At 42.7% G+C, this 17,194-nt stretch overlaps 1 protein-coding gene across 1 annotated transcript; it reads right to left on the bottom strand.

Moving 5' to 3' along the window:
* Nucleotides 1-1,426: 1,426 nt before the first annotated feature.
* LOC308102073 (triokinase/FMN cyclase-like) lies at nucleotides 1,427-17,177 on the bottom strand. Its single transcript, XM_080451666.1, has 10 exons — nucleotides 17,144-17,177; nucleotides 7,197-7,386; nucleotides 5,955-6,059; nucleotides 5,551-5,738; nucleotides 5,392-5,470; nucleotides 4,773-4,862; nucleotides 4,347-4,381; nucleotides 3,805-3,889; nucleotides 2,322-2,661; nucleotides 1,427-1,650 (listed from the first exon to the last, which is right to left on the bottom strand). The coding sequence occupies exons 1-9, from the start codon at nucleotides 17,147-17,149 to the stop codon at nucleotides 2,645-2,647; spliced, it is 795 nt and encodes a 264-aa protein (XP_080307792.1). The 5' UTR covers nucleotides 17,150-17,177; the 3' UTR covers nucleotides 1,427-1,650; nucleotides 2,322-2,644.
* Between the last annotated feature and the right edge of the window lie 17 nt (nucleotides 17,178-17,194).

Consider the following 17,194-nt stretch of genomic DNA (forward strand, 5'->3'; position numbering starts at 1 on the left):
AAAGTTACAACGCATTGTGACTTGGGGTGACGTTCCTCTTTAAACAAACAAAAGTCATTATGAAAATCTTATTTATTAACCACAAAAAAAACAAAAAGAAGCTGGGCGGGCAATCTTTGTCCTACCGTCCAACCAACAGTCTGGGACGGCGCCTGTCAGCAGGGGGTTTTGAACGGGGAGGAGTAGGTGGACCTCACTAGCAGGTGAACAGGTGGACCTCACTAGCAGGTGAACAGGTGGACCTCACTAGCAGGTGAACAGGTCAGGTGGACCTCACTAGCAGGTGAAAAGGTGGACCTCACTAGCAGGTGAACAGGTGGACCTCACTAGCAGGTGACCCTAGCAGGTGACCAAATTAGGCAACATGCCAATTTAGAAAAAAAAAAAAACATAATATTTAGCGGCGCCTGCGGCTGCCTCTCCGACCTCCCCGGGTATGAAGGCCTGTGGTGCGGCTCCTTGGAGATGAGTCGGACGTGGACGTGGATGTGGACGTGTCCGACGGACTACTGGATGTATCCGTCGTGCTCAGGTTAGCCCTTGACCTGAGAGACCTGAGGGGTGACTCGGTTGTCTTGAGGGTGGGTTCAGGGGCTGAGTTCCGGTCCATTGTATCAGCCACTGGAGCCGAGTTGTGGTCCATTACATCAGGCCCTGAGGCTGAGTTTTGGTCCATCATATCAGCCACTGGAGCGGAGTTTTCGTCCTTTATATCAGCCACTGGGGCTGACTTCTGCTGCATCACGCCAGCCACCGGAGCTGAGCTGTTGGACGCGGACGTGTCCGACACACTGCTGGATGTATCTGTATATGTGGTCAGGTTAGCCCTCGACCTGAGAGACCTGAGGGGTGACTCGGTTGTCTTAAGGGTGGGGTCAGGGGCTGAGTTAGTGTCCATCATATCGGCCACTGTGGCTGAGCTGTTGGGCATCATATCAACCACTGGAGCTGAGCTGTTGTGCATCATATCAACCACTGGAGCTGAGCTGTTGGGCATCATATCAACCACTGGAGCTGAGCTGTTGGGCATCATATCAACCACTGGGGCTGAGCTGTTGGGCATCATATCAACCACTGTGGCTGAGCTGTTGTGCATCATATCAGCAACTGGAGCTGAGCTGTTGTGCATCATACCAGTCACTAGGGCTGAGAGGTACTGCATCATATCAGTCACTGGAGCTGAGCTGTTGTGCATCATACCAGTCACTGGAGCTGAGCTGTTGTGCGTCATATCAGTCACTGGAGCTGAGCTGTTGTGCATCATACCAGTCACTGGGGCTGAGCTGTTGTGCATCATATCAGTCACTGGAGCTGAGCTGTTGTGCGTCATATCAGCAACTGGGGCTGAGCTGTGCTCCATCACGTCTGCCATTCGTTCCAAGCTCCGGCCGATGGACTGCAACACAGGGAACATGCGGCTCTCCATCCGACGGAGCTGACTGACGATGCTCCGCCGGGTATCCACCAGTTCCACCTGCAGCATGTCGAACCGGGCACGCTGAACGTTGAAGAATCCTCGCCTCCGGGCTCGGACGCGGCGGGCACCCCTGCTGCCGCGCGGCGGCGTGGCTGTGGTGGAACACGATTGTCTCTCGTCGTCTCCTTCCTGTTCACTGTCGTCTTCTGTGTCCCCAGGTGGTTCTGCGGGTGCTAGTGTGACAAGAGAATTTGGTAAATTTAATTGAAGAAGACATTTAAAGTTCATTTGTTTTGAGCTATCGCAGCAATAAGGAGTAAACACAGCTGAAACTAATCACATTAGTTGTTTTTTTGTTTTTGTGTGGCAGCATGTATGTGTACAGGAGTTGTTCATGCTAGTACACAGTAACACCTAAATCAGGGGTCGGCAACCTTTTTGACATGAAGTGCCATGTTTTTATTTTCAACATTATGTTAAATTATGACACCATATCAAAATGTAATATTTCCAACAGATTTTGATTGTCCATAAATATAACAACCTTTTTTCTTCTTCCTCTGAACTGTTTTCTTTCACATCAGGACATTGTAATGATCAGTAGACTCACCTATCTCCCCTCCCCAGTCAAGAGATCAGAGTTTGAATGAATGTAGAATTATGTGCAGGTTGTAATTTGCATACAGATGCGAGGGGACTTCAATGATTTGACTAAATTGTTTTGAATATCTTATTTTAAACCAAAAATCGTCCCTCTCACACTTATGCCAGTGTGATCACCCTCCCCTGTGCCAGTGTTGGCACCCGTGCCTAAGGTTGCCTACCCCTGACATAAATGAAACAAGCCCAGGATGTATTAACTTCAGCTGCATATTTATATTCATACATCCCAATGGTGCTTTACCTGGAAATCCGATCTCTCGCCTTCCAACCCCCTCGACAGCCTCGGGTGGGAGGAGGGCAGATTCTGCAACGTCCTCGGAATCCGTGGGAGTCTGAGAGACGGCGGTGGGACCCCCTCTGGTCGATCCGTCCGGTCTCCTGTTCACGGGCACCTTTCTCTTGCCTATGCGCTTCACATCCTTGAACCTCTTCCTGCTCTGGGTAGCGAGGGTCCTCTGAGGGGCCTTTCCCCGGGCTGCTTGGGCGTCACTGCACATAGTGTGAAGTCTGGCCTGCACCTCCCGTGTCTGGACGTCGGTCTCCTCCGTCGACAAGCGCTCTTGGTCAATCGCATGACTTTCCTGCAATGTTGTGGATAATCGCCATGGTTACATACTGTATGTGGGGCATAAAAGGGAATGTGCTGCTGTCTTGTGTCAGGCTCAACAGCCTGACACAAACCTCAAAAAGCAAATTATTTTTCAAAAGAATATTTTTTATATGTTTACGCCTGCTGTACTGTTTCTATTCTGCTGCTGTGTTACACTTCTGAACCAATCAGTTGCACTGCTCATGAACCTGTTCTGTGACTCATTTACAAAACCGCGTATAATATTAACAGAATAGAATACTAGCAGTGGTGGAAAAAGTACTCATATCTTTTACTTGAGTAAAAATATCAATACGTAGAAATACTCTGTCCGGAATTCTAAATTTACTTGAGGAAAAGTACAAAAGTATTGGTATCAAAATGTATTTAAAGTACCAAAAGTAGAAAGTACTCATTATGCAGAATGTCCCATTTCACAAGTTTTCAAATGTATAAAAATCTTATGAAAATAGCAGATCTATAAGCTCACAATGTGTCGCATCACAGCACATTGCGAGCTTGTACATCGGTTATTTTCAAATGGCCGAAATGTATATAGGGATGAAGTGGTTAATGTATGCTTTGTAATAATAATCAAAATCTACAAAGTAACTATCTACAAATTTATGTTTTTTTTTCAAGTTATGGTTTCTTATATAGGGCTATGCACATGTGTCATGTGACACTGGCCAATCACAGTCCTGAATAGATTGTGATTGGCCAATCACGGTGCAGGATAATTGTACAAATTTCCAAACCTCAAATAAAATAGAGACGTACAATTGCATAAAAAGAATAAAGGTAAAACTGAAAATGTAATAAAAGAACATAAAAGTGTCAGCAGGCACATAAACTACAATCGATTATGACAATCCAGCATATTCCATTAACCACATGAACCCCAGCGTCCCAATTATATACTGGGCATGTTATATAATAGGGGACCATTTGGTGAAAATTGCCGAACATTCGTTGTAAGCTTGTAGATCGGCTATTTTCAGCAAAGACATTTGGTGTCGAGGGAAGAAAGGAGGAGACCAAGTATAGACCCCTGGGGAACTCCAACTCAACTAAGTATATAGGATTGAAGTAAAGCCAATAAACTGAATACACAAACATGCAGTGTCATACATACCCGACTTCAGTGACAGATGTGACTGGCTGTCAGTGTTGGTCATGTGACCCAGCATGGTTTTCACCACCTCATCAGCAGACGACACCTGAGTGAGTGACAGAAACAGAAGTGGAATGGAGAAAGACAATAGAATAGAATATACAAAAATGAATAGCCATTGGGTTTCATTAAATGTATTACAAATAGACGATATGCAATGAGCTCGCAATTAAAAAAAAGCTTGGGGCGGCTGAACTGGTAACGATTTCTACAAGCTGATTTTGGAGTTTAAGGTCACACAATCTCATTGGCTAACCGCTGGCTAATCGCCATCCCAGGCCATTTTTAAACGTATACCTAATCTTAATCATTGTACTTTTACTCATTGTAATGCCTAACACAAACAAGTATACCTTGAATTTAGCTCAACTATGCTTGGCTCTGGCTGTTCTCAAAATGCATCATGGGTATGATTCCACTACCTAAAAAAAACTAGAGAAAATACTTGTATGTGCTGTGCCTATTTTAGTCTACGAGTGGGCAGTTTTGGGGTGAAAACCTACCTTTGATCGCTTGATGCCAGGTTCACCGTGGATACCTGAATAGTGGAAGGGAACAGAGCTGTCAATTTTAACCAAAGAAACTAGAGAAGCTTTTTTCACTTCTTGTGGGCTGAAACCAGCGCACCCCGAAACAACAGGTTGGGAATTGATTGCGTGAAACAATCACCTGTGCGTCCAGAGGCACCGCTGCAGGGAGTTGAAGCAGGCTCTCTCTGGTGGTGAGCCACTGTTTTATGACTCCACAACCGAGACACATTCATTTATGCATGCATGCATGTATGTTTGCTTCAATCTGTGGAAAAGAAGTTTCCTTGTCTTCATCCTTTCCACTAACTTTCTTATCAATCCAAATTAATGCATCCGTCCATCCACCCTTCCATCCATCCATCATCCCTCCCTCCATCCCCCTCCCCTCCTCCCTCTCACCCAGTCCCAGTTCCATGTCTCCAGGTGGAAGGTCAAATGAAGGCAGACATCCAGGAACACTGCAGGGAGACAGACTCACTCCCAGAGTACCTGAGGATGGAGAAATACACAAGCACGCACGCACGCACGCACGCACGCACGCACGCACACACACATACACACATACACAAATATCCAGTTTAATAAGTGTAGAATATGAGGGATAAAGAACTTGCCTTGTTACTTTATTCTAATATGACATGGCTGTTTCATATAAGACACCAAAAGCATCTTAATTTGTAATTTCTTGGACAGATAGTAATTATTCATCTGGCTTGGTTCTATTTCTGACATAACATGTTACGTTTATGATGATTAAAACACACTGTTATTACTATAGTGTAAGTGGCACCATGCTGTGGCCACTTACAGAATAGGTATGATAACATGGCTTTTCTGCATTTTTGTTTTTCTACGATAACATAACATATTGTTATATTTCTTTAAGCACAACGTAAGGTCATTTCGATATTGCCCAGGCCTAGATAGATGCATGCATGCATGTTTTCTGGATACACGCAAACCTTATAAACCATATCCCATCATCTACCATAACAGGATGTAGGAACCACTGACTCACCAATCCCCTTCAAGGCCTCTGTCACCTTGGAGACGATCTGGTCCAATGGACAGCCTTCCTCTGCCAATGCACCTGCCAGCTAACACACAAACAATATATACAGTGACGTTTATTTAAAAACATTTATTTTCTTTATTTGCCTTGTAAACCAAAGCTTACCTTGTGTATGAACACGGTCCCACACAAGCCACGCCTCCCTGCCTTGCTGGGACGGTCAAACGCACAGTCCTCGGCGACTATCACCATGTCAACGGAGACGCCGTGGTTACGGGCCTGTTCAGCAGCCAATCCAAAGTTGAGACGGTCACCGGTGTAGTTTTTAACGATGAGAAGGACCCCCGAGGCGCCTAGGAAAAGAGGGTTGATTTAATGCAGTGATTCTATAACTTTTTAATTTCAAGGACATACAGAGTATCAAACATAGGCCACACACACACACACACACACACACACACACACACACACACACACACACACACACACACACACACACACACACACACACACACACACACACACACACACACACACACACACACACACACACACACACACGACTATACCTGCATTGTGCAGACACAGTACAGCAGCTAGGATACTGGCAGGAGGAGGAGAGGCAAAGACCCCCCCTGCTACTGCTGCTGACAGCATACCTCTACCTATATAACCTATAGATAGATAGATAGATAGATAGATAGATAGATAGATAGATAGATAGATAAAGACGGACGGACAGACAGACAGTAGAATTGGATAAAACTAAAAGCAGATTATGTAACAAAAACATAACCAGTTCCTCTGTCTGCTGGTTTCGTGAACCATTCAATTTGTTAATAAGCTCGTGAGGCAGGTCATACGAGGTCTAAAGTTTCAAATGTTCCGCTAAAATGTATTTGAGACACTGACTGTGTCAGAGACAGCACTGTGTTATGTTTTTCATAATAATGACATAATACCCGTTTAACCCATTAAGACCGGGAACGCATCTGTTTAATTTTAAGATTTCTTTGCCTATTCAAAAATAGCTATTATATTTATATTAGACTATATAATAATCGCTATTTTTGAAAAATCTTGAAAATGTGTGCATTTTTGAATATATATATATTTTTAAGCAAACATTTTAACTAAAATCTTTGCTTCTGGGGGGGTTCTACAAATGTCTTCTAAATCCTTTTTTAAATGATCTTGCTATAATATCAGTGGTCCAGATGTGAGTTACAAATGTTTGCTTTAAAAATATATATATATATTCAAAGATTTGCACACTATGAGCTTGTATATCTGCTATTTTTGAATAGCCAAAGTATTAAAATAATGATTAAAGTGGTTGAAATCGTAAAATGACACAGATGCGTTCCCGGTCTTAATGCCTATAATACCTGATTGAGACCTGAAGCCGATTCTACATGTCTCCTAAATCTCAACAGTTTTCTGAAAAACGTATGTTTCTATATCAGTGGTTCTCAAACTTTTTCATGTCAAGGACCCCCAAAATGATATGTATTTGGCCACGGACCCCCATCAAAATATTCTGTTCCAGGGACCCCCAGAAGCAAAGATTTGAGTTAAAAATGTTCGCTTTAAAAATATATATTTTCAAAGATTTTCACGAATTTTCACGAATTTTCAAAAATAGCAGATCTACAAGCTCGTAGCGCGGCACTCGGTGCCGCGCTATGAGCTTGAAGATCTGCTATTTTTGAATAGCCCAAAGTGTAAAATAATGCTTTTTAGCTCAAATCTAAAAATGAGACAGTTCCAGGTCTCAATGGGTTAATAGCAGTGTAGTGCAGTGTGTATACCTGCATGTGCTGGCTCATGTCCAGAGCCTCCCCCAGACAGCAGGGCCACTTTGCCTCTCAGGGCGTCCGGGTCCGAGCGCACCACCACCCTGTGTCCCTTCAGCAAGGACAGCCCTCCACTGGACCTCACCACGCCATCCAGAGCCTCATCCACACAGCTGTCCACACAGTTCAGAAGCTTCTTCTGTGGCTGAGGAGGAGGAGGAAGAGGAGATATGAGAAGAAGAGTTAAACTAAGCCACAAGCTGTAAACCATCAAGTCCTACCCAGTGTTCAATCCTGGCATGGGACACCAAACTTCTACCCATCTTTCAAGAGAGGAACCCTGCTTGTCCAAGTTAGATACTATGCTTATGAGCTTCAAAAGGAGTAGTTCACCCAAAAAAAATATTATTTTCTATCAATTACACACGCCATGAAGCCTTGAATTATTGGAGATTTTTTAGTTTATGTGGCATTCCTAAGCCAATAATTCAATGACAGGGTGGCTGCTCAGTACTCTTTTTCTCCTACTCTTTGAGTCTCCTACTGGATAGACTTCGGTGGTCATCGCCGGTCATCAAATTATTGGCTGATATCCGGTGATGACGTCAGCGTGAGAGGTTCGCTTCTGCTGTCCTCTCCCAACCCCACCGAGAAAATGTTATTTTAAACTCTACTTATGGTAGTTATCAAGTTTATTTTTCTGCATAGTAAACCTAATAATGTCAGGTACTGAAGAAATGAAGAAGAAAGGACAAGGACGGGTCGCTATCGACACCCGCTCAGCGACGAGGAAACACGGCGAGACACAGACACATGAGGACGCTGAACTTGGACATGGCCAAGACGGCCATGGCGGCGGCGCCGTGGGTGGTCATGTTGAGGAAAGTCAGTGGGAGAACCTCGCGGCCCGTGTAGTTCGCGACGTGTCTGAAAAAATAAGTGCTTTGATGGACCAAAAGCTCTCTGCCCTAACTACAACACTGGAGGGATTTAACAGCCGACTATTAGACAATACCAAGCGTATTACAGAGGCTGAATCCCGTGTCTCATCGGCCGAGGACAGCGTCTCAACAATGGAGCACAGGCTGTTGAAACTAGAACAAACAGTGAAGACTCTCCATGACCGCGCCGAAGAAAATGACAATTTGAGTCGACGCGAAAACATATGTATCATGGGCCTGAAGGAAGGAATAGAGGGCCAACAAGCCGCTAAATTCTTTGAGACCTGGATCCCTAACCTGCTGAATATCGAGGCCAAAAATGGCATCGTGAAGATTGACAGATGTCGCAGAGCTGCGGGAGATATCAAGCCTAATAAGACAAGACCTGTTGTCATTAAACTCCACACGCCGCGGGACGCTCAAAGAATTATCACCGCAGCACGGGCGAAGGGCGAGCTGATCTACGAGGGCAACAAAGTGTCCATTAGACAGGACATCTCCTATCAGACCAGGATGGCAAGACGTGGATACAACGATGTATGTGGCCAACTCATCCAAAAAGGCATACGATTTAAAATGCGTTTCCCCTCGAAGCTATGTATCACGCACAACGGAGAAGACCACTCTTTCAAGACTCCAAAAGAGGCAGAAGACTTTCTAAAGGACTTGGGATAAACGTCTTGCCCCCCTCCCCCCTCGACGTCACACGGAATGGATAAACGGAACGGACTAAGGACTTTCTTCTCTCTCTCTTTTTTTTTTTTTCCTTTTGGTTAATTATTTTCTTTTTATTCTCCCCCCAGCGGTGCTTCACATCATACTGGTATGTAGGTGATTACGTTTATATTAAAGGACTTTTGTTTTGCATTTGAACTGTTCAGCTGCTCTCATTACTTATATAAGGACGTTTTCCCTTCTTTTTTTTTCTCTTTCTTTCTCTCCCGCCTCTCTCTTTTTCCCCCCTCACCATATTATAGTGGTTAAGATGCCTAACAGGGCACTCATACTATAGCAGTTGAGATGCCCACAGGTCACTTACTGCTGTAATATTGCAGCCTTGCCAGTCAATAGAAGATTAGAAGTTTGACCATGAATCAGTTGTTTGGTGATTTACCATTGTGGTTATTTATTTCCCCCAACATCCCCGGCCCTCACCTCCCCAGTCTGTTTTATTTACTTTATTTTATTATTTCTATTTTACACTAGAGGTTTTAATGCACATAGCAGGTATGTCCCAGTGATATGACTTTTGTACTTCCATCATAGCCACCCAAACATCGGTCTAATATCATGATGTCAAAGTTAAAAACCTAAGCTGGGTCATACTGCACAAGGTCTATTTTCATTTGTTATATTAATTATATACATATTTATTTTTGCCTCAATTAAAAATGTATTTGATTTAGGGCTTATATCAATGGTGGTTTAATCACTCTGTATCTGATCTTAATATTACCCTCTGTTACTAAACATTGGGTCAATATTGTGATTTAGCCATTTTCTCATTTCCCACCAGGTCATTTTTTCCCCCCGTTTTTTTAATCTTCTCTCCTCCTCTGTGTTCTGCTGCCTATTCCCCATTTTTGCTTTGATAATCCAAGTTACAAAAGTAAATAGGTCACGGGGTCACTGTATAGTAGTTAATGGAGAAGGGGAGGGGAAACAGAAACAAAGGGAGAATAATAATAATAAGGGTTCAGAGCATACACCACGTATATTGGCCACTCTTTTTCTTTATGGCTTAATGACCTGGTACCCGGGAATGAATAGTCATCATATTGCACAAAGTGTATTCCTTTTATGTTAATTGTGTATGTGTGTGTGTATGTATATGTGTATGTACATGTGTGTGTGTATATACATATGTGTATGTATGTGTGTATATACATATATATGTATATACATGTTTTCCTCTCAGCCTCAATTTAAATTTTAATATCTGATTGGGGGCATATAGGAATAATGGGTTAATCACTCCTGACCTCAGTATTATCCCTAGTCACTAAACACTGGATTAATATTACGATTTACCTATTTCATCACTTCCCACCAGGTTTTTTTTTTTTCTCTCTTTAAAAAAAAGGGGAAAAAAGTTTCCCCTCCCTCTGTTTGTCGTTTGTTTCTGCCTACTCCCCACTATTGCTTAGACAATTCAAGCTACAACAATAAATGGGTCATGGGGTCATTGTATAGTAGCTAATAAAAAAAAAACAAAAAACAAAACAAGGGGAGAATAATAATAATGGTTTGGGGTACACACCAGGTATATTAGTCATACTGTTGATGGCTTAATGACCTTGCACCCGGGAATGAATATAAGGAATGAAGCATCAGTACTACTAATATTGGGTTTCACAACAATTTACTACCACTTTGTTTCTCGGAATGGGGGTGGGGGGGGTGCGTGTGGAGAGAGAGGCTGTTCTTATTAGTGATTTCCTCACTCTGAGGACGGGCCTCTTACTCTCCCTTTGCAGAACCCCTCTCAGCTTCATTGGAGCAATAATAGACATGTTAGCTCATCCATTAGGGATGAGCGTTAGGTGTTTTGTGTGTAACCCGTCTATTCAAGACATTAGGGTTATTTTGTTGTATGTTTTTTTCCCCTCTCCCCCTCCGTCCATCATCTCAACCTTATCGCAGCCATTTAAGGAACTGCTCACAATAGCTTCAGTATGCTCTCTGGGTATACTCATGCAACACATTACGTACCATTTTAGCACTATTTGGACATGAGTGACCTTAAGATTATATCCCTTAATGTTAAAGGCATAAATAATGTGGTTAAGCGCCAAAAAATCCTGTCATTTCTGAAAAAAGAAAAGTGTCAAATCGCCTTTTTACAGGAAACCCACCTGTCTCAATTAGAGCATATGAAATTAAGGCGAAACTGGGTAGGCCAGGCACATTACTCTTCATATAACACAAAAAGCCGCGGTGTGGTCATCCTCTTACATAAGAGTCTCCCATTCACCGTGGATAAGGTTGTCTCTGATGATGAAGGGAGATATGTCTTGCTTTCAGGTTACCTTTACGGTGAACATATCCTCTTGGGTTGTGTATACGCTCCTAATGTCTTTGAGGCTTCCTTTTATTCCAAATTACTGTCTGCAATCTCCTCATTTTCAATTAATTATACCATTATCGGTGGAGACTTTAACTCGACCCCTAACTCAAATGCCGACCTCTCAACTCCACGACCTACTCCATCTCGCAAGAGCGCTAGACTTACAGAATTGTGTAAAGATTTGGAACTATTCGATGTTTGGAGAGTACTCAACCCAAGAGAGAGAGACTTCACCTTTTTCTCCCGACCCCACAAAGTTTTCTCCAGATTAGATTATTTTTTGACGTCCAGAATGATATTGGACAGGTCTAAAGAGTGCACTATTGGCGCACAGACGCTCTCCGATCACTGTCCAGTAAGTTTGACTGTTCACCCTCCATACAGGGACCCCGCATGTAGACACTGGCGCCTGAACCCCTCTTTGATGAGCAGCCCCCCATTTCTGGAATATATCACTAAAGAATGGAAGTTCTTCTTCTCAGTAAATAAGACCCCCGGCATGAACCCCTCCACATTGTGGGAAGCAGCCAAGGCTTATCTTCGCGGCTCTATAATCTCGTATACATCGGCCCAACGGAAAGAGGCGCTCAGAAACCAATTGGAACTTGAAAAATTGATTGCAAAATTTGAAACAGAATTCAAGCTCTTACCCTCTAATAATGTGGGGAAACAGTTAGATGCCGCCCGTTCAGCTCTAGATCAAATACTGACAAGGGAAGCAGAGTCCACAATCTTTACTGCAAAGCATCGGCTCTATGAATCAGGAAATAAACCCGGCAGGCTCCTGGCTCGCCTTGCTAAAGGTAAACAAAACTCTAATATTATATCCTCCCTTAAAGATGACAATGATATCAGCCATCATACTTCTAAGGATATAAATAGAGTTATGAAATCTTTCTACCAAAAGTTATACTCATCGGAGTGCGGGACCTCTGATCAGCAAAGGAAAGACTTTCTCGATAAGATAACGTTCCCAACACTGTCAGAGGAACATAGAGAATCCATTTGTAAAGTTATTACAGAGGAAGAAGTACTCGAAGCAATAAAAACCCTTAAAGGGGGCAAGGCCCCAGGCCCAGACGGTTACGGACCAGAATTTTACAAAAAAATGAGCAAGATCATAGTAGGCCCGCTGAGAGAGATGTATGCTGACTCATTTCAGAGGGGCAGTCTCCCCCAAACCCTGAACCTAGCTAATATCTCTCTCATACTTAAAAAGGAGAAACCAGCTGATATGTGTGGTTCCTATAGGCCCATTAGCTTAATAGCAGTGGATAGTAAAATACTCTCCAAATTGCTTGCAAGGAGGATTGAGGGACTGATGCCTCTTATAATAAATCCAGATCAGTCTGGCTTTATACAAGGCCGACACTCGGTTACTAATGTAAGGCGATTGTTGAATGTTATACAGCACTCTTATCAGATGAAACGTAAAGTACTAGCAGTGTCGCTTGATGCCCAGAAAGCATTTGATAGAGTTGAATGGCGGTACCTGTTTGATGTTATGGAGAGGTATGGACTTGGAGGGAATTTCCTTAAATGGATACAAACTATCTACCACTCACCTGTCGCTCGTGTCCTTACCAATGGTACTTGCTCCGAGCCTTTTCCCCTGGCTAGAGGCACAAGGCAAGGGGACCCCATAAGTCCATTACTATTTGCCGTCGCGCTCGAACCGCTTGCCGAGGCTATACGGTCCCATCACGATGTGGAGGGGGTCTCATTTTCGAATGGGGGTACCCCCCATAAAATAGCTTTATACGCAGATGACATTATACTGTTTTTGTCCTCTCCGAAGAGGTCGGTGCCAACCGTCCTCTCAATCATAAAAGACTTTGCCGCTATCTCGGGCTACAAAATTAACCAAAGTAAATCTGAAGCTATGCCATTGGGTACTCTGACCAAGTCAGACATCCCAATTAACTTTCCCTTCAAATGGACCACCTCTGGATTTACGTATCTTGGCATCAAAGTTTCCCCCAATTTAAAGGATCTGGCACGCCTGAACCTGGCCCCGGTCATTAGGGATGTTAAGAGGGACTTGGAACGGTGGCATGACCTCCCATTATCATTTCTGGGACGAACAAGTCTAATAAAAATGAATACTCTTCCCCGCCTCTTATACCCTTTACAGATGCTTCCCTTATGGGTATCAAAAAAAGATGTCAGAGATCTGGAGAAGGCCTTTTCTAAGTTTATCTGGCATGGAAAAAGACCTAGGCAAAAGTTTAAAATTTTGCAGTTGCCAACGAGCAGAGCTGGCTTGGCCATGCCAAATATACTTTTCTATAACTGGGCCTGTCATGCTCGCTTCATTTGGGAATGGCTCCAAGCCTATTTACACAATAAGAACTGTGTGGACTCGTGGGGCTGCTCACCAAATTCACTATGGGCCCTTGTAACTGGTAATAAAGATAAAATTCACAGAGAGATACGAGGAAACCCAATTATCTATACTTCTATCAGAATATGGCGACAGATTAACACCTATGCAGGCAGAGGAGACCTAAGGTCACTGCTAACACCCATTTCTAGTAATCATGAATTTGGCCCAGGATTTAGCTCGGCAATCTTCAAGACCTGGCATTCTCGAGGGCTTAGAGTACTGGGTGATTTATTCAAAGATGGTGTTTTGATGTCGTTTCAGCAGTTACAGACGCAATTCAATCTCCCAAGGGAACATTTTTTTGTTTTTTTGCAAATACGTCACTATATTAACACATTACGTTTGCCCCCACAAACTGGATCCCTATATAGCAAAGTGGAGGACCTCCTATGCAAACGTAGTGATGTATCACATTTTATCTCCTCCTTCTATTCCTTGTTGTACTCGCTGGACTCCCTGGAGGTACAATCCATCCACAAGTGGGAGAGCGATTTTAACAATGTATATATCGAGGACGACTGGCAAGAGGCCATTGATTCTGTTAAAAATGTGTTCACCTGTAATAGATTAAGAGAAACACAATATAAAATATTTCACAGGCTGCACATCACACCTGTGTTACTAAACAAAATGGACCGTTCAAGATCTCCTTTGTGCTCTAAATGTCACACAGATCTTGGAACCTACTACCACTACTTTTGGGAATGTAAGTGGATATCTAGGTTTTGGGGCTCCGTGGCACAAGAGTTAAGTGGCATCTTTGGGGTTAGGATAAAGAAGGATCCGGGAGCCTTCATTCTGGGACTCCCTTCCAAAGAGATTAATCTGACACCCCCACAATTTAAGTTACTTGACAAATTCTTATTATTAGCTCGTAAATGCATTTTAATCAATTGGATCAAGGATAAGCCCCCTACCATACAACTTTGGTATAAAGAGATCTTTGGTGTACTCCCCCACGAAAGACTGTGTGCAGTACACAGAGGCAATGAAGCCTCGTTTCTGAAATTGTGGGCCCCACTAATAGACTACTTCCCCGTCGAAATCTCTCGGATCCTTCTAAAAGGTCAATGTATTGTGGGCCGGAATCCTCCCCTTAGATAGGACAATGACGATTACGCCGATGCTTAAATGTGACTATGAGCTATATGGAGTGTTGTGAGCTGTCCTAAGTGCCTGGCTATGCTATGCTTTTTTTGTTTTTCGCTGTAAACTGATGATGTTGATGAACAATGGAACTGGAGGACCCCCCCCCCCCCCCCTTGTTTGTTTGACCATGTTTGTCATGTTTGTTAAAAGTATGTCCATGTCAGTTGCTGTATGTGGAAAATGTTAAAAACCCAATAAAAATATAAAAACCAGGAATTCGACAAAAACAAAAAAAGATTTTTTTTGGATGAATCACTGCAGATGTGCTAGTCAAATACATAGCCTATTCTATCATACAGGTTGGTTAGAATTTTTTATTTTATTTTATTATTCATGGAAAATAAGCTCCGGGTTGCAGCTGTTTTTAGCCCTAGAACTGTGATATTATATACATACATTTCATGTATTGTATTCCATATACACAGACATAGATGCCCTCCTGTGTCTGTGACTAATTGCAAAGTGTGTACTGAGCCAAATAATTACTTGCTACGACTTGGTGTCAGCAACAGAAAACGTGTTAACTAAAAATATCTCCACTTTTGGGGCACACTATTGACAGTTGCGTTGAGGTTTGTGTGGAGTCGCCAGGGCAATTAATGACACCTGTCGTGTGCCTCGTAATCAGTGGTGGAAAAAGTACTCAAATGTTTTACTTAAGTAAAAGCATCAATACTGCAATGTAGAAATACTCTGTTACAAGTAAAAGTCCATAATTAAAAATGTACTTGTGTAAAAGTACAAAAGTATTGGTATGAAAATGTACTTAAAGTACCAAAAGTAAACGTACTAAAATTTTGAAAATAGCAGATCTACAAGCTCACAACGCGTCGCGATGCGACGCGTTGTGAGCTTGTAGATCGGCTATTTTCAAATAGCTTAGGTGTAAAATAGGGCTAAAGTGGTTAATGGATGTTTTATAATATAATCATGTATATCTGCAAAGTAACTAGTAACTAACGTTTTCAAATAATTGTAGTGGAGTAAAAGTACAATATTTGCCTCTGAGATGTAGTGGAGTACAAGTAAAAGTACTGCAAATTGGAAATACTCCAGTAAAGTGAAAGTACCTCAAAATTGTACTTAAGTACAGTACTTGAGTAAATGTACTTAGTTACTTTACACCACTGCTCGTAATACGTGCTCAGCTCACTGGAGGAATGTCATGATGTGGTTGAGGTCCATGTGAAACTCGTGGGAAAGTGAAGATATAAATAAACACACGTTTTCTGCCAGAACCTTCAAATGGATATGACAGTAGATGACAATAGCTGACATCAAGTCGCAGCAATTAATTATCAGGTATAACAGTCAGCAGCGCTACAATGATGAGTCACCGACACAGGAGGGCATATGGCTGTGGAATACATGTATACAGTGATTACAGTCATGGATGAACTTCAACCTGGTGTTTGCACTTTCTCCCTTTTTGGTCCGTTACATCTATAAACATTCACATTTCAAATATAAAGTGCTTACCCCATGGCCACGGATGTTACAATTGTGCACGGGCCCTCAGAAGTACCCGTATCTTCCGTAATGTTCAATAAAAAAACATTTTAATCCGATCGGTGGCCAATTTTCTCCCTATTTTCGTCATATGCATTCAACTACCCGACCCTATCGGTTGGAAAGGTGTATTGCACTCTGATACATTATAACTGAGAAATTATTATTTATTTGATTATTTGTTCAAAATAATATGCAGATTTCGTCGAGGGACACCTCAACAAAATCTGCATAGTATTTTGAACACGAGTAAAAACTTGGATCATACTGTGCCTATTATTGCCTAATCTTATCATTCATTTTAACGGACTATGATCTGCTAACCTCGCATCACCAGTCTTTCCACCTCGGAGGAAAGCCTGGTGTCTGTAACTAAAGACCCATATGATACGGTCTAGGCCACGCCTACTGAAAAAGAAAAAAGAAAAAATAATCTTCTTTCCGGATTGTCGCGATCCGGTTTTGCGGTGCCGCTTTGTTTTGGTTCCCCAATCCCTATTTAAATGGAATAGAATTTCCCCGTGGGATAATACGGATAATTCAGACGCTAAATAGTCTCCGGAAAGTACACTCACATTTATATTTAAAAAATAAGCTAAACTACGCCGCATCAAGGATTTTATAGGACGGACCTATTTTGGGGTGAGACGTCTTTCCGGTTTGTCGCGATCCGGTCGCTGATGACGCGGATGACGTAGAGCTCCCGACCGGATCATATACCCGAAAAGGAATGGTGCCCAGGCTAATGATCTGCTGCTATCAAGTGCACAGTGCACACACCAAGCGGAAAATGAATCTATCAACAAATCAGAGCTACATTAACTGTCTATTCAAAGGCACATTTGCCAGCAATAATGCTATCATTGTATTTGTGGGACGTTTCATATGTTGTTTTTAATCCCAGTTTTACCTCCATTCTTCGCTCAGAGACGTCAGATCGACTCGCTTCCTTTGCACGTTG

Source organism: Gymnoscopelus braueri, assembly GCF_963280865.1.
Source record: "Gymnoscopelus braueri genome assembly, chromosome: 15".
Lineage (NCBI taxonomy): Eukaryota > Metazoa > Chordata > Actinopteri > Myctophiformes > Myctophidae > Gymnoscopelus > Gymnoscopelus braueri.